This window comes from Thunnus albacares, chromosome 9, assembly GCF_914725855.1.
Source record: "Thunnus albacares chromosome 9, fThuAlb1.1, whole genome shotgun sequence".
Taxonomy (NCBI): Eukaryota; Metazoa; Chordata; class Actinopteri; order Scombriformes; family Scombridae; genus Thunnus; species Thunnus albacares.
Genome location: NC_058114.1, coordinates 31,761,998 through 31,788,357, shown reverse-complemented (window position 1 = coordinate 31,788,357; position 26,360 = coordinate 31,761,998). Strand labels below are relative to the sequence as shown.

At 39.7% G+C, this 26,360-nt stretch overlaps 1 protein-coding gene across 1 annotated transcript in view; it reads left to right on the top strand.

The window, feature by feature from the left end:
• Window positions 1-26,360, top strand: part of nlgn1 (neuroligin 1) — a 354,066-nt gene that overhangs the window by 11,708 nt on the left and 315,998 nt on the right. Inside the window, exon 2 of the mRNA XM_044360565.1 lies at window positions 23,520-24,594. Coding sequence (XP_044216500.1) covers window positions 24,057-24,594 — 538 coding nt within the window. The 5' untranslated portion in view covers window positions 23,520-24,056. The remainder of the gene's footprint in view (window positions 1-23,519; window positions 24,595-26,360) is intronic.

The following is a 26,360-nucleotide window of genomic DNA, read 5'->3' as shown; positions in this document are numbered from 1 at the left end:
GGAGACTGTTACGTTCCTCAAATGAAGCTATAAAACAAATAGAAATGTCATATTTCCATCACATTTCTGTAATGATTTTCACCATTTGAGATGTTACTGGTCCTATTTTAATGACGTCGTCTTGTGTCCTCTTCTTCTGCAATTGTTTAATTAGCGTCACCAACTGTTTATCTTGATGAACCAATTCCTAATATTCTCATAATGGTAGTGGATGGAAATGCACATTAATTCATATTTTTGCCAAAGTGTGTCAGGAGGTCACAGGTGTCAGAGGTTGAGGAGGTGGATGAGTTATTAAGTGCATCAAGAAAACTGACATCGTTAATTACTTCTTCAAACACTTTAAACAACCTATGTTTTTGTTTTCATGAAAAGCGACCTCTTGAGAGTAGTTCCTGTCTCAGATGAAGATGTGTGATGTCAGTTGTGTTGGCTCAGTGAAACAATGACGTCAGTTAGGGCATATAGAAGAAATCACAAAAAAGTGTGTGTGATGTCAACTCAACTTCCAACTTGTCTGGCTTAGTAGATGACCAGATATGAATAGGGGCCAACAAGTGTAACTGATTATCTATAAAACAGCAGAAAGCTGTGTTTCAGAGGGACACAGTGTTACACTGACTACTAAATGACCTTTAATTTCAATGTGTTTATGATTGACTTATTCTGCAGCAGCCCTTATCTTGTTATTGGGTTATGAGAGCATTTGGCTGTCATGCTGAGATGACTGAGCACAGCGAGTATAGTGCTGTGGTGAAGCCATTAATCACTGGCTGCGGTTACATGGGTCACTTTTTTCCTTCCAAATGTCATCAATCTGATCAAGAGTTCCCATAGAAATATTTACATGAGTGCTGAATAGAATGATTGGATACTTTGTCCAGTTTACATGCTGCACAGTACACAGTTTGAAAAAATGACTCACCACCAAACCCTTAGGAGCACAGGACACTTCAGACACTACCTCAGGATTCTTATATGGTAAATATGGTAAGGTTACCAGCACTGACTTTGTGCATTTTCATTTCATTGGCAGCCAGGTTGCTTAATATGCAAGGAGAAGATGACTTCATCCCTCCTCTTCTGTTCTTGTGTCTGTCCCTGAGGGTGTTGCTTTTAAAGGCTCTGAATCCTCTCACACATTCGTGTCAGCTGAAAGCTCACCTGAGGATGGAGCTGAACAGAACAGACTGAGCTGGCAGCCTGATAGGGCTGTTAATGTTACATGGCTGGAGAGTGTGACTATATATGTGTGTGTGTGTATGTTTACATGGCCGGAGAGCCACGTTTTCATTTCAATCATCTTTAAGATTATTATTGAAGTTTTGATATTTTGAGCCCATACTGCATCACAAACTGTCATACCTGATGAAGATAAAAAAACAAAACACAACAAAACATCTGACTATGTAGTTTTTCAGTTTGTTTGATGCACAGGTGACACAGATTTGCTGTTGCTTCAACATTCTATAGGCTGCTAACTGGGGAAAAAAAACACCAATCATGTTATTTCCATGCTGCATAGCTAACTGTATCCCATCTATGATGCACTCAGAGTGCATACAGTACCTCCACCAAGGCTGCACAGTCCTTTAGTTTGTTATAAATAATAGAAAATGATTTAAAATTCGGTGTGTTCTAAATCCAATCTGTATCTGCATCACAAAACACAGGAATAGCAAGTCATGCTGTTTAGCTGGTGGGGGGCATGATTTTTTTGACCTTTTGTGTAGGATTTTGTACATCAATGAATTGAGCAAGTTTTAAGTATGTCAAACTCATGGCCACTTAATTATGGTCATCTACATTCGGCACCATCTATAAGTGAAAGGACATCAAGTTTTGAATTTTTGCTTTTAAGTACATTTGTGCACATGTATGGTGCTACTATTGGATCTGGATATTCACAGAAGAACAGTAGTGGAAAACAGAACAACATACAGAAAAAACATGACACACAACCTAAATGGACTTTGAAGATTTCACAGTCAGGTATTATTATTTTGGAACTTTGAAAAGTAACTACAACCAGAATGAAACTCCTGCCTGCAATGCCAATAAGACCATGTCTGTTTTAGAAAAATCACCTTAAACCGTATCTTGCCATATAATGTAGCACTCTAGATCTCTAGATTATATTTCTGGTTTACGTCAGGTTAGATGTGACTTTTTCAGATAAGGGTCACTATTCCTTGATCCTTTTTGAGACATACATTGCCAAAAAAAATGTTTTTTTTAGCAATGTATGACTCTGCTCTTTTGTTTAAGTACAAACAACAGACTTTAAGGGTCAAACTCTAATCTATTTAGATATTTTTGATGTCTGCTGGACAAATTGACTAAGCATTCAAACCTGGCTAACTCTGGTTTTGAAAAGGGACAACCTAAGCCTATTTCTGGGCACTTAAAAAAAAGAGTGAAAGTCCTTTAGAGAGGCAATTTAGAACGTACACTATACCTTCTAGTCTCTTTAGTTGAGACAGGATTTCAGATATGTTCCTCAGACTAACCTACTAATTATGTCTTCGAAGCAGACTTGAAGTGTAACCAGGTGCAGGTGTTGTGCGATTTAGAGAGGAAACAAAGTGAATTGGATTGACAGGAGTCAGAATATAAAGGGTTGAGAAAAAGTTATGCGTATATTCAATCTCCTTCAGAGAGTACATTTATAGGCGTGTTGTGTTGACACTTAACTGTGTGTGTGCTTTCTGGAGGCAGCTCTGTACTTGCCTGTGCCCCTGTCCTGAAGGGATCCATCTTGCACTGAGCCAGTGTGGTGGCGAGGAAAGCCGGTTTCACGCCAACCCACCACTTCCCCATTGACCCTCCAGGCAACCAGGCACAAAATGTCTGCCAGGTGAACCAAACAGAGAAGGGAAAACTCGGCTCTTCCACCACCCACATGGATCACACTGGTCGCTCTCCACTTTATTCATGCTACGGTACTCACGGCATCAGCCTGCTTAGTATGGACGCCCACTGACCAACTGTGTGACTGAGAGAAAATATCCACACATAAATCCTGCTCAGCTGAGATGATGGAACTGAGTATAGTGCAGGCAGATTGGCGCTTAATGCACTCATCCTTCGTGTGAGGTTATTGGGCTGCTCCTATTGATGTAACCACCACATTTTAAAGCAGGTGTGTGTGTGTGTGTGTGTGTTTGTGTGTGTACTAGATAGATGTCCAGTCTAGTGCGTCCGTCACCGCCAGTTATATAAGCTTGTGTTGTGGATGTTTGGGTCTCATTTTTATTACTAAACTATGATTTTACCAGAGTAAATTGAGCATGTGCAAACTTTCCTGCAGAAGGAGGAAAGTAAAAGGGAGAAGTGGAGGATGAGAAGACAGTGAAGAGAGGATGAGGAGCAGGACAGGGGGAAACGTGAGCTGACATCCTCTCAGTACTCATATACCTTCTTGCTCCCTAGGCTATCATGTGTGTGTTTGTCTTTGTGTGGGTGTGTGTGTGGGGGATATGTGTGTGAAGTGCTGGAGGCTCTGTGCTGGAGTTTAACTCTGTTCATAGGAGCCGAGGGCACACAGCACACTGATCTAGACTGACAGGCCAGAACACAGGCTACGTTCCCCGGTCATCAGCCTGAACAACAGTCAGCCAGCCTCCTCCACGAGCAGGCGGCCTCGAGACTGACAGCTAACAGTCCACAAGCAGCACAGAAAACACACAGCACTAATAGAAAGGATAGATCATTTTTTACAGTTAAAACTATTGGCTTTTGTTATTTGGAAGTTAATATTTATCACTTTCACCAAGGGCTTAATGTTTTTGACCCTGTTTTTGTTTTTATGTATTTCTGAAAACTTGAAAATATTTAATTAAATTTAGTGGAAATTAAAGTCATGGTCCAATATTGATTAGTTTTTGGTGTGGATCCAGGATTTTTATTTGTTTTATTTTGTATTTTATTTTATTTTTTAGTATGTTTCCTATATTTGCCTTTTATTTGATAGACAGACAGGAACCATGGGAAGAGAGGGAGATGACATATAGCAAAGGTCCCCTGCCGAGATCGAATGGGGGCTGGTGAGTTTACACAGTTTAAACATTTCTGAACATTTAATATTGTTAAAACCATAGTAAATATCAAGGATTGTACAGTTTGAGGTTCTGTGTGTATCGACTGAATGCTGTCTTGTTTGAATTTAAAATATTTTTATTTTTGTAAAATATCTTTGCTCTCTCTGGTGTTGTCTGCTAGTGATCCTCCACAAACTGCTTTCATGTCAAGTCAAACTTTATTGATAAAGCACATTTCATACACAGGGCGACACAATGTGCTTTACATAAAGTGACAATAGCAACACAATCATAGAAGTGCAAATGCAGACGATAAACATGCATCAACAGGTGTTAGTGCAGTTACACAAGAATCAGTACAAAATATAAAAGACCAGTGCTTGTGGACCTGAGAGTTCTTGCTGGTTTGTATCTAATTAGCATGTCTTTTATATACTGACGTGCAAGGCCATTTAGAGCTTTTTACTTTTTACTTCCATTGAGAATGCATGCAGCCACATTTTGAATTAACTGTAGTTGCCGCACCGCTTAGTCTAGTCTACTTGTTATACATGCATGGATTAATTTCTCAGTCTTTTTTGCAACCCAATCACCAGAACAAAAAGTTGGCATTGAACGTTTCTGCAAACCACAAAAACGCTGAATATATACGTTTCAATACATGTAATATGTATCATACCAATATTCCTACAAATGTAGCATATTAACATTTTTACCTGTTGAATAATGATGTTTTATGGTGTGACAATGCTGTGGTTAAGGTCTGGTTAGGTTTAGGGAATGATCATGGTTTGGGTTAAAATCATCAGGAGATAGGGATATGTACAGTTGTGAATCATCTGTATGATTATGGTAATTTATTTTGTGTCTGTTTTACATGTGCGAGTGGGAGCATATAGAGATTGAATAGTAGTCGTCCAAGAATCAAACCTTGGGGTACGCCACTCATAATACCCACTCTGTCTGATGCAAAGTTTCCAACTGAACCATCTGTCATTTAGGTAGGTTCTGAACCAGTTCAGAACCGGGGAAGACCCATTTTTCTAGTAAAATATCATGGTCAACATTGTTGAAGGCGGCACTGAGATCCAGGAGCACAAGAACAGATAGTTTATTAGTCTGTCTTTATATGCAGATCGTTCACAACTTTGAGTGGTGTTTCTGTGCTATGGTGAGATCTAAAACCTGACTAATGAATGTCTAGAAGGCTATTTGATGTTAGATAGTTATTAAGCTGAGAATAAACTTTTTTCAAGTATTTTGCTGAGGAATAGTAAGTTGGAGATGGGCCTAAAGTTAGCAATAACTGTTGCATCAACGTTGCTCTTCTTCAGGGGGGGTTTAATGACAACTGTTTTAAATGCTGCAGGAAAATTACCTGATTGAAGAGAGCAGTTAATAATTCCTAATACCTCAGGTGTTAAGCAGTTAAAAACAATTTTTAAAAATGCAGTAGGGAGAGGATCTAAGCAGCAAGTGGAGGACCTGAGAGTAGAGAAGAGCATTTTACTATTGCCATTCATTAATGATATTAGAGAAGAAAGAATGTCTGGCCTGTTAATTTCCTCGTTGTAGTCATTCAGTCTATCCTTGTAGATTGCATGGTGAATCTGAAGTTTTGTCTTTGTCCACTGTCATACTACCTGGTGACACTTTCTCTTAAACTGCTTAACAACCACTCCATTTATCCAGGGGGCTTTTTGTTTTTCTGTGTTTTTTAGTTTTAACAGGTGCAATGTTGTCAATGACTACATTGATGATTACATTGATAGTGCTCAGAATATGAAACCTAATGACTATGGTGATCCACTGACAGCATGACTTTGACATTTGTGGTTTTGAGTGAAATGTCTGTTGGATGGACTGGCATGATGATCATGTCCTCCTCAAGATGTACTGCAGATTAACTGATCTGCATGATTTTTTTTTTTTTTTTTATCTAGCACCATCATCAGGTCAAAGTTTTCATTTGTTCACTACTTTTTATAAATACCTGTAAAACTGATGACACTTCTATCAGCCTCAGCTGTGCTTTGTGTTTAGTGCTAATTTGTGAATGTTAGCATGCTAAGGTGAATATGGTGAGTGTTATACCTGCTAAACATCAGCATGTTAGCATTGTCTGTTGGTCATCGTTGGTCCCAGCCAAACATCATGCTTCTTTACTTATCATTTCTTCTTTAGTAATGTGTCTTATTACCACCTCAGTCTACACATTGCTTTTTTTCCCCCTCATTTGCCTCAGAGCTTCAGAAGTTTATAGTCCTCTCCTCCAGTGAGTTTCCTGCCTTTGATCAAAAGAGTAACTCTAGCAGACAGCTGGTGGTTTATGAGGTCGGTAATCAGAAATTGAGGGTATCCAGCGTCACCCAAAGCCACACTTTAACACTGCCACTGGTTAAACTGCATAGAAAGCAGATGGCAAAGTCATATGAAAACTGTAAGTAATAGATGATTGAAGTCTCCATGAGCCAACAGCATCATACACACACACAGAGGAGAGTGTAGCTGGATTATTGCGGGCTGGTAAACTCCCCTTTATGGACACAGAGGTAATTGTACAGCTGTGATGAGAAACTATTTATAGTGGACTTTGTCAGTAGAGTTCATCCTCTTCTCTCCTTTCCCTGGCTCATCTTGCTCTCTTCTTCTCTCTCTTTGACACACACACACATACACACATACACACTCGGGCTGGCTGGTTCGCTCAGACCAGCGAGAGGTTGAAGCTGGATGGACCTGCAAGCTAAGCACATCCCTCAAATAGTCATAAGCACCTCTTCAATAAATCCCTTCCACAAGCCCTGATGTGTGTGTGTGTGTGTGTGTGTGTGTGTGTGTGTATATATATGTGTGTGTGTGTGTGTGTGTGTGTATATGTGTGTGTATGTGTGTGTGTGTCACAGACAGGGATGAGATGAGATGCTTAAAATAGGACAGACAAAGGGATGGAGGGATGGCTAAAATGCTGTGATGTTGTGGGGATTTATCACACATCGGCAGTGAGTGGAGAGATGGATGGATGGATGATGGGAAATAGAAGGAGGATATGGATGAGACTGACTAAAGCGCAGGCTGATGGAGTGTTTAGCTGGGTGACTGACTAAGCCATAAGTCTCCTGTGAGCTCTTATGCTCTCTCTCTCTTTCTCTCTCTCTCTCTGTTCTATCCCTCTCTGTAAAATAACACTATGTTCTGTGTGGTGACAAGTCAGGATGAAATGATTGGCCCTTAGTTTTCCCCCGACTGCCCTCTCAGATAATCACTACACCTACTGGCTGCCTCGACATGCTGACTCTACTTTATTAAAGCCAATCTCTCAATACATTACGTTACTGTGGTTGAATCTCACTGCTTTGAATGGAGTGGGATTGAAAACTGCAACAATGTCTTTCCTTAACACTTGATACAATGTATATCTCTTAATTTCTAATCAGTCACTCAATTGAGGTAAAAGCAATGAACTCATTTGTACTATTTAACCATGAAGTGTGACACTAGAGTTAGATTGACATTCCAACAGAGTGTAATATGGATGCAAATTTTGGATGAAAATGCTCACATTGTCAAATATCATTAAGGGAAAAAAAAAAACCTCCATTGTCACTTTAAAAATACTAAAAATAGTATGACCTAAAAATTGTATGACCTTCAAAAACCCAAATCTTCGAAAGAATATTAATAGCTGCAGTAATTGATTTTCTTGAGTTTCTTGTTCTGCTCCCCCAAGTGGGGGCACTGGGGGAGCAGCTGTGAAAACAACACTGACATGTCATCACTTTAAAATGATGCTATGGCTAACATGTTAGCAAACAGCTGCCCATTTACACATCCAGCAGAACCAGAGCATCATTAGCATTCATTTCATGTTTCTGTCCACCTGATGAATCTAAGTTCAATATTCACTCTGTACTCTTTAGCTCTGTTTTGGTCTCAAACATCTTTAGCTGCTTAATGCTCCACTGTGTTCACCAGCCAGTCTCTACCTTTGTCTGTCAGTTGTTTGGTGCTGAGCAGGTAAAGAACAGTGGGTTCATGGAGTTTTTTTGCTTTATGCGGCAGGAAACATGGTTAATGAGAAGAGTGTGTGGGCCCTGCAAAGTTGTGTGATAATCCTTTGTGTTCCAACCCCTTTCATGTTCCAAACATTCAATTAAGCATGAAGGTTCATTCTTGATCTTGAGAATAAAGAAAACATAAACTCAAGGTCCACTTACTATTTTCTTCTGGAGCTTTAAATTGGATCTGATGGTCTTTATCAGTGTTTCTACAGTAACTCAGTAAACATTGAGCAAACATTGACAAAGATATTGAAATGCAGGTCAAAACCTTGGATTAAAAAAATGGTAAGTTGATTTTGATCTAAGATTTAGTCAAATTTGATCCATTATTTATGTAAAAATATTTATTAGAGCAGCTTTAACACACTCATGGCTCTTAACTCTAGTTTAAATCTATTAAAAAACACACAGTCCCTTCTTGTTTGTACATATCCTTTCTTTTGTATTATGTGTTCAAAGACATGAGGCTGGACCACTGCATTTCTAGCGTCCCCCGTTCAGAAAGAAAAGTACATTTTTGCAGCATGTATACCACAGCAACTATTATAAATCTGTAGATTTTTATCTGATAAGACAATGTTTACCCACCTGCAGGTCAGGACCCCTCCAAGGGTTTTAAATTGAATCAGGAGAGCAAAAAGAAACGGCATACTTCAACATCTTATTTCTGACTCTGAAAATATTGAAATAAACAATCTGTGAGGCAGAAATAGCTTTTTGGGTGAACTGCTCAAAGCCCATAGACACAATGCAACCTGTGATTAGAGGTCACAAGTACACTGTTTTACGGAGATACAGGATTTAAAAAACAAAACAACAACAAAACCTCAGTATGATGCAGAATCACAGCAAGTTGTGTCCATGTTTGATATGTTGAAATCAGTGTATTAAATATGTAAGCTGCACAGGTGCTAGCTAGTTAGGAAACTGTATGCATATTTTCCACGTGTCTCCTCATGGGTTTAAGTTCTTGTCAGGCTACATTTGTTTTGTGTCTCTAGGTGTGTTTCTGAATATATGATGAGCATGCTGTCATTGACTCCACATGCAACATCTGGCTGCTTGTTACTGAACTTTGAGTCGGGTCTGAGTTGAAATGCATGAGGATGCTGCAGTGTTAACTTCCATATGTGGTAGGTGCAAGCTCTGTTAAAGGCTACCAGTGAACTGTGACTTTTATAATTATTTACAACTATTAGTTTTACAATTTGGACAAATTCATGTTTTTGTTTAATTACGGCATTCTGAAAATCAATCATCTCTCTAAGTCTGACTTTGAATTCCCCCTCATGTAGCTTAAAGATCCCCTCCAGACATGTATTAAGACATAAAAATACTCTGCTTTGAACAATATTGTGGGTCTGATTTGGTTTTTCCACAAAAAAGTATAATTATCATCTTAAAATCCTTGAGATTTGCATCCTTCATTAAACATTCCAGAGTCTGTGAATATGTAAATATATTTCATTTCCAAAGTTTAATTACTTCACAGAAGTAAGTGTTTGTGCACTGTAGGCTTCAAGTTTCCACATCACACTTGTATAAGTTTCATACTGGACCACGATTGGCTCCAATTTAGTTGTGATGTCACAAATCATGCTCGTAGGCCCGCCCCTTAAAATCTGATTTTCAATGAACACAGAGAAACTTTCCACTTTCAACAGATGAATGTGAAAACAGCTTTCTAGTGTCAAACTCTGCACATACATCATTCTGTACAATGAAGTTCAAACATTCAATGGTACTGACAAGAAGAAAAAGACGCTTTTGAGTGGAGGGGGACTTTAAATGTTAGTAACATACAGTATATAAAGATATTTTCTATCTCATTTGTGTTTTTTAACACTTTTAAACAGTATGACACTTACTGAATCAAATGTTCAACCCCAAGTCTAGCTGTATTTTTAATCAGTGCAAATGAAAATACTTTTTCTCTTAACATTTATTATGTTGACTGAAATTCCGAAAAGATGTTTTTCAGGTTTAAACAACATCTTGTCGTGGAGCTCACATTTATGATTCACGTTGCGTTGGACTCAATAGTGTTGACGTAGTACTTTGCCTCTTGTGAATTGTTCTTTAGTGTTAAGCATCATTCCTTGTTTTTTAAATTAGATTTAGTCTCCACTCTCCAAAGGTTCTACACACATTTATTATTCACTGTGGCAGATCTGCGTCATATTTGCTATACATACACATGTACGTGTGCAGCCCCCCAGTACACACACACACATACACATACACACACACACACTCACTTTACTTTAATAGCTGTCATTGAGCGTCAGTGAAATGGCAGCAGTGTGGCTGCAGGCTGCCGTGGCTGATCTGAGCTCATTAGAACAGCGACTCAGACTGAGGGGATTCAGTGGGGATTTGTTACGCTGCTGCAGCACTCCTGCCCTGGCCAGGAGGTGAAATTGGGAGAGATGAAGTGGAGGATGAGGGGAAGGTAAAGAGATGAGGTTAGGCTAGGAGACCAGGAGGAAATTGGGAGGAGAAGGAAGAAACAGAGGAAAAAGAGAAGAGGAAGAGGAGAAAAAAGTGGAGGGCAAGGATGAAGAAGTGAGGGCGAAGAGAAATGGAGGGAGGCGGTTGCTGACAGAAAAAAAAAATAGGAGTAAACAGATAAGGGGGACATGAAGAGCTGCATAGAGGAGGAGAACAGTAAATAAGTGGAAAAAGGTGGAGGCAGGATGATCTGATTAAAGGTGTGAAAAGAGAAGGAGAGAGAGGGACGAGGAGAAATGGAAGAGGAGTGGAGAGTGTGAAGCTGAGAGGGTGCAAAGAGATAAGATGAAAACTTTATTGATCCCTGCAGGGCAGCAAAGGAAACAGCAGAATATAGATAAGAAGAGAAGAAATACAAGCTTTATAAACATGTACACGTCACAACTTCACAACCTTTTCATGTTAAGCAGAAGTTAATGAATGAAAATATGAGAGTATAAGGGTATGAATTAGCAGCAGTGGAATATGATGAAAAGAGCAATTTGCAGTTTATAGCAGAGGGGAACAGAGTGTACATACATACATGTACAGTACAGGGAGTGAAAAGTGTGCTGGTATCTGCATTAACAGGTCTACCAGGGGTCAAGCATTCATACGTATGCTTAGAAATTAATTAAAGATGAGGAGGAAGGAAAGGGTGGAGGAAATGATGCCAAGGAGGAAAAAAAACAAGACAGACAGAGGTGTGAGTGAGCGCCGGATAGGAAGAGAGGAGGGAGTGGAAATGGAATGAAGACGCGAGGTGAAGATTGAAGAGGGATTTTACAGTTGGTAACCCAGTCCCGACCACGTGTGAAATTTGCTCTGAACACCCGGTGGCGTTCAATCACCAGTCAAGTGAAGCAACAAGGAAATTAACGCCAAAGTAGAGAGAGGGAGAACTGGGGAGAATGGGGGGGTGAGGAGGGGGGGGGGGGAGGAAAAGTCAGACAGAGAAAACAGACATGCATTTATGTGGAATATTCTTCATGTCTGTGTATTTGAACTGAAAGCAGAATGGAGTGCTGCAAAAATAGTTAGGTCAACTATTGAGTCTAACATCAACCTCTTTGACGAAAATGACAGCCAATGAGTTGGGGTAATTTTATTTTTTCAGTCATTTGAATTAAGTCTCATATTACTGCCACCAGTGCAGTGATTTTCTAATTTTCCTGCCTCGTTTAAGAGATTTCATCCTTGTTTCTGTAAATTATTAAAATGAGAGAAGCTGCTGCGGAAACAATTGGAATTATTTCTTCACTTTTCTCTGTACTATTTTAAGACTCAGTATGAGTTTAGGTGTTAATCCTGGAGATAATGTGTTGCGGTGCACTCAAGGACACCTGTGGAAATTGGTGACAAGAAGTGCGTTTTCATAATACATAACCTATAATTTAAGTTGAAACACTGTTGAGGGGGGGGCAAAAATATGTTTTGCATTAAAGGCACTGGCATACACAGTAGCTGCCCACTGTTCCTAATGCTAAAGATGGCTTAAATGCAGAGATTGAATTGTATTGTATGTGTGACAAATAAAGTACCGTTACCTTTTTATCTATCCTGCACAAACTTCCTTAAAAGATAAATATGGTGGTATTTGATTAAAAGCAACAATTAATTTATCTGGCTAATGAGTAAAGTATCCCCTGATATAGCTTATTCCCCTCTGCTGTCATCCAGGAACTACTAAGGACATTTACTCATTACCATAGCATGTGATCACTCCTCTGTGTTAGTGGTAATAATGCTGTTGGGTGGAAATAAAAAATTTCCATCGTGAACTGTTTGGTGGACCTAATTCACCAAAACAACCAGTCACTTTGTCAGAACTTGGACTCTACTGGATCAAATCAAAGATGACCTTGACCCCCCATTTTCCATCTCCTGTTATAGGAAAAGATGTTTTGAGAATACAAAACACTTTCAGTTCCTGGTGGGAAAGTTTGTTAGACATATGAGGAAAAAAGCTCTCATCCTTGAAACCTTTTCTCTTGTAAAGCATGCAATACTTCCATTAAAACATATATTCCAGATGTATGTGGCTTGCTTATCAGTCAAATAACAAGACTGTCCTGTCAGGTTTTTGTAGGTGGTCAGGCCATGTTTTCTCTGGACATGACATTGTGACATTGTGAGAAATTGGTAATTCTTGCCTGTTACACAAGAAATTTGGCCCCTGGTTTGTTTCTGCAGGAAAGCTGTCGAGAGGTGCTTTCAACACAGGTTAAACTAGGCAAACTAAACACTTTTAGGGCTGCCTAACTAACATAGGGTGACCATATTTTCAAACCCCCGAACTGAGACCCTTAAGTGTACAGTTCATATACATGCACATGTATGAGCTTATGCATGCACCATAGGCGTTTTCATCAGGATGGGGGACACTTGTCTCAGTGCTTAGCACAGGAACTGCATAACAAATATAGTCCCGTTGTTGTTGTTGTTGTTGTTGTTATTATTATTAGAAGTAGTAGTAGTATTACAGTAGCATTCTTCAATTACCATTAAATACAGGATACATACTGTAGATTCAAATACAGTTTACATTCTGTAAATAAACAGTAATTTACTGACAAAACTTTGACCAGTATTATGTTGTAAATTTACAAGAATAGTAATGAACTGTACATTTATTTCTAGTAATACACTGTAATTCTAAAATACAGTAAGAATCTGTAAAAAATACAGTACTTTGCAGGCGAAGTTGGTGCCAGTTAATTACTGCAAATCTACAGTGAAAAGTTTGACAGTGTACATTAAAGCCTCAGTGTATACAGTAATAATGGTATACATTGTAGTTTTTAGAAAAATGAGCAGAGTGCATTACAGTCTGATATGGGGAGGATTTTTGTACTACCACTGTGGGGCACCAATCATAAATTACATAACGTCTACACATTGTGGCATTAACATAATGCTGAATATAAAGATGAGGATGTGGTTTTGTTTGTGCAGATGTCTGCAAGTGCTAATAAAAGTATTGTTATTGAATGCTTTTATTTATCTTTTGAGGTTTCCCATATTGCCTTATTTTTGTCAGAGTGACAGTAAAATCTTGGTTGCAAATCAAATTTCACTTCATTAGACAATAAAGATTGAAACATTATTTTTACACATTAACAATTCATTTAGTGATTGTTTTTTTTCGATGACCTGATGAAGGGTTGCTGTTTATGTTAGTTTGTTTGTGAGTTTAGCTGAAGTGAGCAATGATCATACATGAAACTGCCTAATTGCTCATAATATCTATTCAAATGATGAAGCTTTGAATTATACATGAACAATGTACATTTATCTCAGTCTATTCTTTACTGCCTTCTTTTGTTTCTCCCAGTTTGTTTGACGTAGGCTCTGCATTTAAGGGTAATTTCCCTGTTACTTTACAATAAGAGAGGCAGACATAAGCAGAGGAGGGCAGTGAGATGAGACCACGGAGTGAAGAAAATGATGACACAAAGAGAAATAACCAAGACAGACAAACAAAACAAATAGAGAAATGGAGATAAAATGCAGTCATGTGGCTATAATGATTTTGTTTTGGTCAGCTGACGCAGAGAGATTCAGTGATGGAGATAAAAAGAGACATAGTCAGAGTCTGTGCATACATACAACACGTACAGTACCATGGTTATAGCATGAGAGGCAACAATACCAAAAGAGAAGACAACATGTGTAGTTTCCCAAACCAACATAGATACACAAGGATGAAAATAGATTTTTGCTGTACTATTGAAAAATCAACCAAATTTATAGTACATATTCATCTTTCTCAATTTAAAAACATAAAATGATCATATAATCAAAATCTATTAATAACATATAGTAAAGGAAAATGATTCTGGGATTACATCTCTTAGAAAAAAAAACAGATGAAGAGTAGGAGCTGGAACGAAAGATATTTAGATGAATATGGACAGAGAGGTTAGAGGGGGATGAGACAGAGACAGAAATAGATGGACACAGAGAGATACTGACAGTCTCAGACGCTGGGTTTGATCCGATGACAGACAGAGAGAGAGAATGACAAGAGCAGCACACACACACACACGCATATTTACCTACATCACTTGGAGGCATTACATAGACTTAAATTCATTTCCAGGAGATTTACCCTAACCCTAACCATAACCACTACTTAACCTGCCCTAACCCAAACCCTAACCATTGACCCCAAAATCAGCTTTTTCCCAATTGGGGACATTGGGGGCTTTTGTCCCCAAATTGGACAAGCCGTCCCCAATTAACTGGTCTTAAATGTGTCTCCAAAAGTAGGCTACTGACAGCCACTGACTACTAAAGCTGCACCTCCACCACTCACTGATCCATTGCACTTTTGATGGAATTATAATCCAGCACATTGCATTTGAATTTTGGCAGGAGACGTGTGTGATCACTGTGGTGCCACTACCACTGAATAAGATATGTCGTCCCCGTGCCACCAACAACATTACAATAATAAATGAAATAATAAAATGGTGAATTCTAACTTTTAGACAGCTATCTGCTGGTTGGTGAAGGCTACTCTGGGGGAAAATGTCTTCATGTTGTCTCCTTTCCTCTCTTTAGCCCTCCGCAGTCTGTAATGCTCTTGCTTGAATTGTTTCTGAATGCGTTTGTGCAGTCAGTTGCACAGCAGCTCTTTACCATTTTAGTAGCGTTTCCCATGATTTTTCCATGTGAATGCATCGATGGCAGATGCTGACTGCTGTGTGTTTTTCACCCACGGGGGAGTGACCAGATGCAGTGACATCATATGCATGCCCTATTCTCTTCTCACACATGGTCAATGACACACATTACCTTTGTATACATACATTTGCCACTTTATTATTTAGCCTGCAATAAATCGCACCTTTGTGAAGGTTTCTGATGTGCTGGTAGCATTGTGGCTCTAGGGATTGCAAAGTCTGTTGGTCAGTCTCAGTTTTTAAAACAGGTCCGGTCATTTTGTACAAACATGTGATTCCTAAATGAATCATATTGACTTTGGTGATCCCTTGACTTTTTCTCTAGTGCAAACAAGAAGTTTTGAGTGAAATGCCTCAACAGTTGGGTGAGTTGGCATGAAATTTGGTGCATATATTCATGATGAGTTGTAATAACCCTGGTGATGTGACTTTTCAGGATCACCAAACCACCAAACAATATCCGTCCAAAACAGGACAAATAGGACATAGAAGTTTATTCCTATGGTCCTAATGTGGGAAGTACCTATATATGAATGACATTAAACATAAATATCCCTCTTCATCCAGCTGCAAAAATCTCAAGATCTGCAAACTACCCTTCCTCTTTTTTTGTAGTGGTGACTTCAAGGGCTGTCAAAGGGGATTTCCGAACTCATGGACCAAAACAATCCATCCAAAAATGTCTGTCTATTTAGAAGAAAACTAGTTTAACCCTCATCCTACCAACATATTTAACATACAAGGACTACTGACCAGGGTCCCTATGATCAACCATCATAGCAAGTTCTTAACTTATTTCTTCTCAAAACATTTTGTTATGTAATTATCATCTGAAAATAAATTATTAGTATTTTAGGAAAGTTAGTTAATTTGCGGCTAGTGTTTGATAGTTTAAAACTATAAGACCCATTTTAAACATGACCCTAATAAAAAACTGCGAGATGGAATCGGGTGCTTTTGACTGGGGTTGGTATTTGGTTTTTTTAAAAAGCACTAATTAAAACAAACAGAAAACAGTGTTATGAAGTCATTAGGAACAAATTGACAAAGTCATGAAAAATTGGAATAATAGAATAAAGTGAGATATGACAAAGTATGCCTCTGGGGTCTGCTTGTACCCCAGTCAGTAAAATTAAGGTTAATAACTTACTCTTGTAATTATCTCCTGTTACAAGGCTGAATATTGTGCTGTGGTGATTGGCATGATGCACATGGAACCTGGACAAGTGAAAGCCCAAACAAACACAAAAAGAGGACAAATGGTCAGACAAGTTAGCATAGAGCCTATCTTGGATCAGTGTGAAAATGACAATCTAGAGCTGCATTTAAGATGTAGAATATCGCACATCAGTCAGTGAACAAAGCAGTACACAATTCAGCCACTCAGCATGTGACCTATCTCAGGTTTGACAAATCAAGTGTGTCAGATGTAGATAGATGAATGACAGTGTTATACCATGATCTCAGGTTGTGAAGAAGTCTCAGAAGTTTTCCTGCGTGCTTCTAGCAGTGTTTGACTTGACAACTGGATTATGTCACTCCCCAGTAGTTCATGTGTCCATGATAAGAAAGAGCAGCATGTCATCTTTTTCCTCTCCAGCCTCGCTGTAAGAACACTTGCAGCCACTTTTATGGGCTCATTAACAAAACAGCGGAACAATCAATGAAAACAGCTTCCTTTTCAGCGCCCTCACTCCCTCTCTCGCTTGTTGACTGTCTGCTATTATTCTGCGAGCGCCGGCTCCCTGTTTTGCATTTGTTTGTGTACATGTCATTTTTTGTGTGCTGTTGTCGATAAGCGGCGGTTTGTTTAGAAATATAGTCTCTGGGAGGAGGGGTAGGAGGGCTTCAGTCTGCCAGTATGGCTGCTTGGGCTGGGAGGATGGAGGAGATGAATGTCAGCTTCATCAACATGTGTGCTTTGAGTTCACAATTGTTGCCCCTGTGTGTGGTTTGACTGGAGAGAGACACTGCGTCTGGGATTACTTAGTCTGACTCAACAGATGTTTCACGGGGAAAAATGGGGATTTCTACTCCTGTTTCTGAGCTGGCAGATGGGAAACTCAAATTGTTTGCTCTTTTAATGCTTCACCTTCACTCCCATGTTGTTGCCACTTGACCGACTGCCGCCTGCGTCTCAGGAGGCCTCTGAGGAAACAACATCAGCAGATGCAAACTGTCACACCACAGGGTTTAAATGAAAAAGCATTTTTAAGCCACTTAAGGGTTTTATCATGGAAGACCGTCATGCCCTTACATGCTAAGTAAAAGGTTCTCAAGAAGTTGTAATCAGGTTTCTTATTAAGAAACCTTTTAAGAAACCTGCTTTATTATTAAGTTGAATTTTGCTGTGCTATCATGACAGCATTCATTGATGGTTCCATGACATTTGCTGGAACCACTAAACCCTCCTTCACTGACTGTAAGGCTCTCCAGTGCCTGTGCTGATGTTGCTAATAGCTGGGACTGCATGTGGCCTTTTAAGGCTTTGTTGTACTTCAAAATGAAAGTGGACAGAGGACACACATGTGGTTCTGTACGTACAACACTACTCTACATCATAGGAAAATTGGTTGCTACTGGATTAGACATGTAATCATACTTTAATTGTTTTTTCAAAATCAGCAAATCACTACCTGTTAAGATGATAATAACTTATTGTTCAATGATGTGAAGATCTTCCATCATTAAACACACAAGAAGCAACATATTTAACAAAGCGGATTGAGATATATTTTCACATTTTGAGGGAGAAAAATGTATTTTGTCACTCATATTGAAAGATTAAAAATATTAAAATGGTTCTGAGGACTCTCAGATTTAGTTTGCACCTGATAAAAGTTATAGTCAGAAAAAATAGGACTTAAAGCCCCAGAAACAACAGTCAGTAACTGCTTCATCAGGATTGTGTGATTGTGATCAGATTTCATGTACCTACAAGCTTGATTTGAGACATCACAACTAGTTTGGAGCCAATTGTACTCCAGTATGCAACTTACACAATACAATGCACATACATGAGACTGGAATTTACAGTGGAGTATGAAACATCTTCTGTCTGTCTGTTTGTCTATAATATACACACTGGTGCTGGATTTTTCAATGAGGGAGAGGGAATAATAAGCTTTTTTTTCAGTATTTTTATATGCCTTAAAATTTTCCTGGGGGGGATGTAAAGTTAGTTATAGTGGTAATTTTCATTTCCAACAGCCTGCTGTGTTTGACACTTGTAATGTTCCATCAATATACACAAAATGCCGACATATTCCACTGGTTTCCTCATTTGACATGATCCAAAGAGACCATTTAGCACGCCTCGGTTTGCTAAAAGTAAAAGAGGTTTAGTAGGCAATTCTTCCATGTCCCTGAACAAATAACAAAAACTGCTGACTTTTAAAGGCAGTCGACGAAGCAGTTTATCCTCTGGCATCAACATGGCAACTAATATGATTTTACTGAATGAATGGATTGTATAAGGCTGTCATTGCAGCATTAAAGAAAACAGTCAAATGTGGCTTTAATCTGTGGGTTTTTGGACACATTTGACATCATTTGTACATGTGACCATTGTGGATATTACATAAGCTATAAATCATACTATAGACTACATTGGTTCTATTTTTTGGGATTTTTATTTTTACCCAAGAGTGCAGGTGCATAGACCTCTAGTCTTCAGCAAGATAATTGGTTGCGCGTGTGTGTCTGTCTGAAAGATGATTGGAGCCGCACCATGAGACAAGAGGTGGCATCGCACAGGAAATTAAATGACTTGTGGTTTTTGGCATCATTGTGTGTGTGTGAGTGCGTTCATGTGACAGCAGTGTGTGAAATCTTGTACAGCTTTTTCTAAAAATTATTATTGGAGGAAGAGCTGTAAGTCTAGGAAACTGTCACATTCTCCTAACAATGTGTATTCATAAGTGTGAATGAATACACAGACACAGAAGTTTGTGACTGATTAAACAGATGAGTGAAGGTAAAGACATGATGTGGAAGAAGAAACACAGAAGATCATGTGAAAACACAAGATGAAGATTTAATAACAGGCAGAATTAAATAGTTTTTTAAATTAAATATTACTGAACACCATGCTCAGCTGCCACAATATTAGCACTAAAATTGTAAGCTAAGCATCAAGCAAGTGCCACAACTGCATTTTGGGCATTGAAATATCATCCTTCTGTTCAGAGAAATTAACCTTTTTGTCCTTATCCTGTCATTATTGGTATCACTCATATTTTATTTTTGAACCTTTTATTTATCACTCTTGACTCTCTGCCAGAAGCACACATATGATTGACTGCATTGCACCACATCATTGACATAGACATGGGACATAGACCCAGACAGACTAGTTTCAATCTTAAACCCTTGTGCAGACACTTGACAGATTAAGTCTGATTTTAACCATGAGACTGATTTTAGAAGAGGAATGAATTTCTGCCAGATCGCTTGTCGTTTGAGGTCATGATGCCCGATTAATTGTTTAACAATCTGGCTGTCGGACAATTGGTTTGTATTTTTAGCCGGTCAGAAATTTTGGTCAGCAGTCTTATAGTTTGAGCAGTTCCATGGTCCACTTTCCCACATGGCTGCTGTCAAAAGATGTGTTTTAAACAATATGTAGATTATAGAAATAAGTCAAAGACAATGGGAAAAATATCTGGCCTTTAAATACAATATTGATCATGTCTATACATTTAAAATGGATCATTCATTATACCTGGTCATTCATTAAATTCTAGTCTGAATCTGGGAGTATTGGCCTGTACATTGATAATACCAATGCTTTTTATAAACTCAAAAATGACATAGTTACATTTGAGTGACTGATGCTATCTATTGGCCTTAGTAATTATGACCCGGAACAGTGGCACATTTCAGATGACATACTGTATATATGTTGATAATTTTCCTCATGCGGAGGAGGAGGGGTGGGTGGAGGTTATAACCCATCAGTGTCACATTTCTAACCATCAGGCAAGACATTTAAAAAAAAAAAAAAAAAAAAAAAAAAAGTATAACTATGATCATCCCCTAACCTTAACCCTGTGGTTATTATTGTAGCCATGACGATGGTCGCCTAACTTTCAGGAAGTAGTAACTTCTACCCACGCCGCATGTTTCTCCAACCTTAACAAAGTGATCATTTTAACCCAAACCATGATCTTTCTCTAAATCTAACCAGGTGTTTTTTGTGCCTAAACCTTTTTGATTTTGATTTGTGTCGTTCTGAAGTCACATGGTCAAACGGAAGACTTGTTGGTCAAAACACAATCTGTACTCACATTCAGTGCACACATAATAACATTGTTACTGGCCAACATGATGCCACAGAATGTTTTTTATATGGAGAGCAATGAAAGAAGGGTGAAACGTTTCACTTTATTTATTTACTTCACCATTTTATGCAGCCTGTGAAGGTGAATGCTCAAATGGCTCTTGCACACGTATGTTGTTCTCCATCTTCCCTGCGTACATCTCAATGGGTGTCAAAATGCATCACTTCTAACAGCTGCACTTTGAATAGAAAGCATTACAAAAACGCACCACTGATCCAAACAACAGTAAACAAGGACTGTGAAAGCAGTGCAGCAGGGTTAGAGAGAGGAGGGACAAATAAACTCAAGTTGGACTCAAACAAACACTGTGTGAATAAGTCTGTGTGCATGTGTGTGTGGAACTCACGGCTGTGCATTCCTGCTGAGTGCAGATTGCATGCAGAGTATTAAAACAGTCAGTTTGTCTGTGCAAGAAAAAAAAAGAGGAAAAAAAGCTGTTGAGCTCAGATATGGTAAAAAAGAAAAGTCTCTTGCAAGTGTGTCTGTTAATTTACGTCCATGTATGCTAGTTTGCACTGTCAATCTACTGTATGTCAACTACTTGTCAAACAAGATTGGTAATGTCTTGCCTGTATGTCTATTTTCAATGAAATGGTTCAATTATTTTTTTATTCTATGTGGCAGTCTGTTTCTGTAGCCATGTTCCTCATTAAAACCACCACTCCCCTGACTTCAAATGAAAATAGAACACATGATCATCGCTAGGGAATTTAGGTCTTTGCTCACAAATATAGCAGGCAAATTTGGACACAAAAACAGACCGGTTTTGTAATGAGAATACACAAATATACAGTGCGGTGGATGGCAAGGTAGAACTTATACAATCAGTTCCAGGTTCTGACTTTCCTCTGTTGTTATCGTGTTTTCCTAATTACCGTCAGTTTGCTTGTGAAGCATGCTAAATTATCCATGATCAAACACTCTCTTATACACACAGAAAAGAAGAGTGTAAGCGTCCTGTCTATACATCACACACTCATGTTTGATCCCTACCTCCTCCCGTCTTTGTCTCCTTTTCTTCCCATTCTCCCGCTGCTGATACTGTACGTCTTGTTGTCTCATACCTGCCTGCCACTCACTGCCCGCCTCCCTGTCTGGAATGTGTGTGTGTGTGTGTGTGTGTGTGTGTGTGTGTGACTGTGTTTGCGATTCTGCATAAATCTGAGCTATGTCTAGCCCAAAGTGCATGTATGTGTGTGTGTGTGTGTGTGTGCATATCTCCATGTATATGTGTGTAATTACATCATAGCTCGCTTAAGGTGTCTCAGCTTGCTGACGTGTTTGCGTACGTTGTGTCTGTGAAAATAGTGTATTTTTGTTACACATACACAGGCATATAGATTTTCTCCTGAAAATATTTCCTGTCTGCTCATTTAAGGCAAGAAATGAATTTTGATTTATTTCAGTCTATTTCCTTGTCTGAACAGATTTAATTTCACTAACCTCACTCTGCATACATTTAAATGTACCGTTACTTAGCTTTTTGTGCTCCACACATAATTCTTAAGTCTTAAAAGAAATTCTGTTTTCATGAATTGCATCAGTTTTCTTTGGTATGCAGCCCAGGAAGTAAAGATGGAGGAGAATATTTTAAGATTGGAGAAAAATAAAAAATAAATGTTGAGTTGTCTTGCAGAATTACAGTGTTTATATCACCAAATTGTTGCATTATATTACAACTTTTGTATTTTGAGAATTATGTTGCTTGCCAACAAGTGTAGGGGAGGGTCTGTTTGCTCTGGAGGAGTTGCAAGAAAGGGATACCAGGCATCTTGAAAGTGTTTGATTTTGTCTTGGGGGACAACTGTGAGGTTTTCTAAACTCAGCAGATTAAGCCAGTGGTTGGTGGATAAATGGGTCTGTCCTTCCAATGAAGTAATATTGGCTATTGTTAGAGCTATTAAAATAATAAGAGAGGTCAGCCAGAAGACAAATGAATGGGTAAAGAGGGATGCTGAGGATCTTTCATAGCTCATGACCTCCGACCAAAACGCCTCAACTGGAGAGCCATCCGTCATATTCATCTTTGGTTGTAATTGCAGAAATCATGTCAAAATATTCCTTATATCCTGTAATTTATTGCATCCCAATGAGCAGACAAGTTGATATTGGATGATTCTGCAAAACCCCAGATTACATTTTTTTTCTTCAAATGTGAATGTTTTAAAAAATCTGGCTTTCTAAAATATCCGTGCATGGTAACTATGGTTTGATCAAGAACAGGGAAAATGGCTTTGTGTAAATAAAAAGTAGAACATTGATTACATGTGTGTGACAGAACACACACTTAAATATCCTGCATGAAAGTCAGATTTGCTACACACCACCTATTCACCACCTCAACCTGTGCATCCTGACTTTCTACCTCATTACATAAAGGCCAGACTACGTTCTGAACTGCCACTGAGCTTTGGCATTTAAAAATCTGTCATAATATCCACTTTTATTCTGAAGGCCTCTGGCACATACCACAAGTCTCATTGGTGCTGGCGGGATGCATCTAAGTGTATGGCTCTTTCCCAAAACAATCCCCACTCACCAGCACAGAGTGCCACTCTGACAGCTCAGGAGGGCACTCAACATTAAGGGTAGCATATAAAATTAAACTGTAGGACAAACGTGCTACACTAACAGGGAAACATCTGTCACCATGGATACCCATAGACACCTTGCTTGTTAAGTTATATTACTGCCGTGTACTTTAAATGGATGCTATGCTCCTCTCTAAATGATTGATATGTGCATATGGGTATAATGTATATCAAATGTCCCTTCTGCATGTGGTTGATGTTTGAATACCATGTAAGAGGCAAAAAAGTGAAAATAAAGATTACTTCATTAAGAATATATTACTTTTTTTCCATTTGAATGCTGACTGTTGCTTTTTTTGTGTTGCAGGGGACACACCTTGGACTGGACCGAACTTCTCAGAGTATAACCACTACAACCACTGCTCCACTACTGCTACCGCCTCTATACATGGTCTGCTCATCCAAACCCCAAAATGATGGAAACCCGTATCATTGACTGGCTTGTCTACCTGCCGAGCAGTGGCGCTTAAACATGATGTCATCACTGTTGTCTACTTCATTGCTGTGGTTGTTGGCAGCACCTTTGTGAGGAATATTTTCCATATTCAGAGGAATAATTCTCAGATCTCCCTTCACCGAGCTGCAGGAAACTGATGGCTGCTACATTTACACTGGATTGTTTCCACTGCCTGGATTTTAAAAAGGATCATTAGCAACCTCTACCCTCGTCCGCCCCGGAGTTACCTGCTTCCATATACCTGTGTGTGAGTGTGACTTTAGTGTGAATGTGTGTTTGTGTTTGCATCTGCATGGCGTAAGTGAGAGAACATAAGGAATTTTAACTTGTTAAAGAAAAAAAACCACAAAGGACGCAGCGAACAAGTTGAAACAAGGAGTTGCAGTTATGGCCCAGTGGAGGCACCATCCAAGGACTGGGTGTCGGCTACTTCAGACTGTCAAAAGTGGCAGCAGAATGATGGGATACGTAGGGCTTGAAGGTTCCTTGCGTGCGGGCCGGTGGGTGTCCTCTCTAATATGGCTGGGTATCCTGCTGCTGCAAGCATCTCCGGCTGCCGTCTCGGCTCAGAAACTTGATGAGAATGACCCGGTGGTCACTACCACCAATGGCAAGTTGCGTGGCATCAAGAAGGAGCTCAACAATGAGATCCTGGGTCCCGTCGTGCAGTTTCTGGGTGTCCCGTACGCTACTCCACCCACTGGCGAACGCCGCTTCCAGCCACCCGAGCCACCGTTGTCATGGCCGGAGATCCGCAATGCCACACATTTTGCCCCAGTCTGCCCTCAGAGCATCGTGGAGGGCCGCCTTCCGGACGTGATGCTGCCGGTGTGGTTCACCAACAGCATTGATGTGGTGTCCACATACGTCCAGGACCAGAGCGAGGACTGCCTCTATCTTAACATCTACGTCCCCACTGAGGATGGTGAGTAAGCCTGTGGGTCCAGGGGAAGATGGTTGTGGGGACAGCAGGGGGGTGGGAGGAGGGAATTGAACCCACAACCTACTGGTAGAAAGAAGAGTGTTGTCAGGGTGTGTTTTATCTATGTGAGAGTGCATTTCTGTCCCTGTCTGTTCGTCAGTAGAAGGAAAGCATGACCTTGTGCATGTTAAATGTGCATGACACTGCTTATAGTACATGAGTGTGTGAGTGGTTGTGTGAAACCTAAGAGTGCGTGTGTTTGTGTGTGTGCCATCCACTGAAGCCAATTTACCCTTTTCCCCCCCAATCCATAGCTGCCTCCATCTTCTTCCTGCCATTTTCCTTTTCTTCTACTCCTTCCGAATACCTCCCTGCTACTCCTCAGACTTCTTCTCCTTCTCCTCTTATCCCTTCTTTCTCCTCATTGCCTTATTTGCCCTCCTCTGCAGACTCCCTTCCCCTCCCTCATATCTGTAGCTCATCATAGCCTATTGTGCTCTGCCACAATGGCTACAGTTCATTAAACAAGACAGTCGTTGTCATGATCATCACCGATTGATTTGGCTGACTGGCTGAATGACTGGCTGGCCAGCTGACAGACTGAATACTGCGCTGATTGAGCTGGTGTGATTCATTCTTTCTGTCTGTCTTTATTTCTCCCTTTCCCTCCTCTCTACTTCTTTTTCAGTCAATCAGCTTTGTGCGTGTGTGTATCAGAGTGTGTGTGCATGCCAGCTCCTGTGTGCATTGCGCGTCCAGGGGCTCCATGTTATTCTTTAGTCTTCTATTCATTTTACAGTCAAAAGAATATCCAAGGAATGTGCCAGGAAACCGGGCAAGAAAATATGTAGACAAGGAGGTATGTATGATCAACCTAAACAATGCCAAAGAAAGAAGAAGAACCTGAAAATAGGAAGAAAAAAAAATGTGGTATGGCGGAGAGCAATCGTGAGGTCTACAAATTATTCAGGTCTCGATTCAGGGCACCTGCAGGTTCTTAGAATGCTAAATTTAAGAGACAGGACCTTTTTAAATGCTACGTGGAAATGAATTTAAGGACAATGTTAAAAACCAAAGTAGGAAAAGCAAGCTGTCACAACCAGTCCTCCTCTGGCTGAACATACCTAATGCAATTCAGAAACTAGCAGAACAATTGAGACCTTTACAGATGTATCAGACTCTGTAAAGCCCCTCACAGTAGATATCCTGCAGATAGTAGCAATGACATACTTGCCACCACAGAACCCTGAATCAGCCATTTAATTAATTTGTAGACCTTGTGATGGCGTGTTGATGGTGAGGTACCACACTCTCTGGTTCACTGACGTGTGCTGTCATTGGTCAGCAAGATTGGGAGAGAACAGAGATGCGATTGGCTGCCAGACGAGGGGTCAGAAGGTGTGCAGTAATGACGGCTGATTTGCGAGGAGATGGCAGCATATTAGATCAGGCACACTGTCACATACACACATACACACACACACACACTCACGGTGATGTAGTTTTGTGCGATGTTAAACAAGATGAGCTCAGGCTGGACCTTGACTCTGTAATCTCCATTAAAAGAAAGCAGAGCTGTGTTCAGGTTGGCACGGGTTACTGTATCAAGCACTGTTTCATCAAGATAATGCCCTCCTCCTCCTCCCCTCTGTCTTTCTCTCTCTGTCTCTCAGCCTCTCACTCACTGGATGTGTGCGCATTTGTGTGTATGTGTGTGTGTGTGTGTGGGAGAGAGAGACACAGATGCTGACAGTGTCCTTGATAAGGTC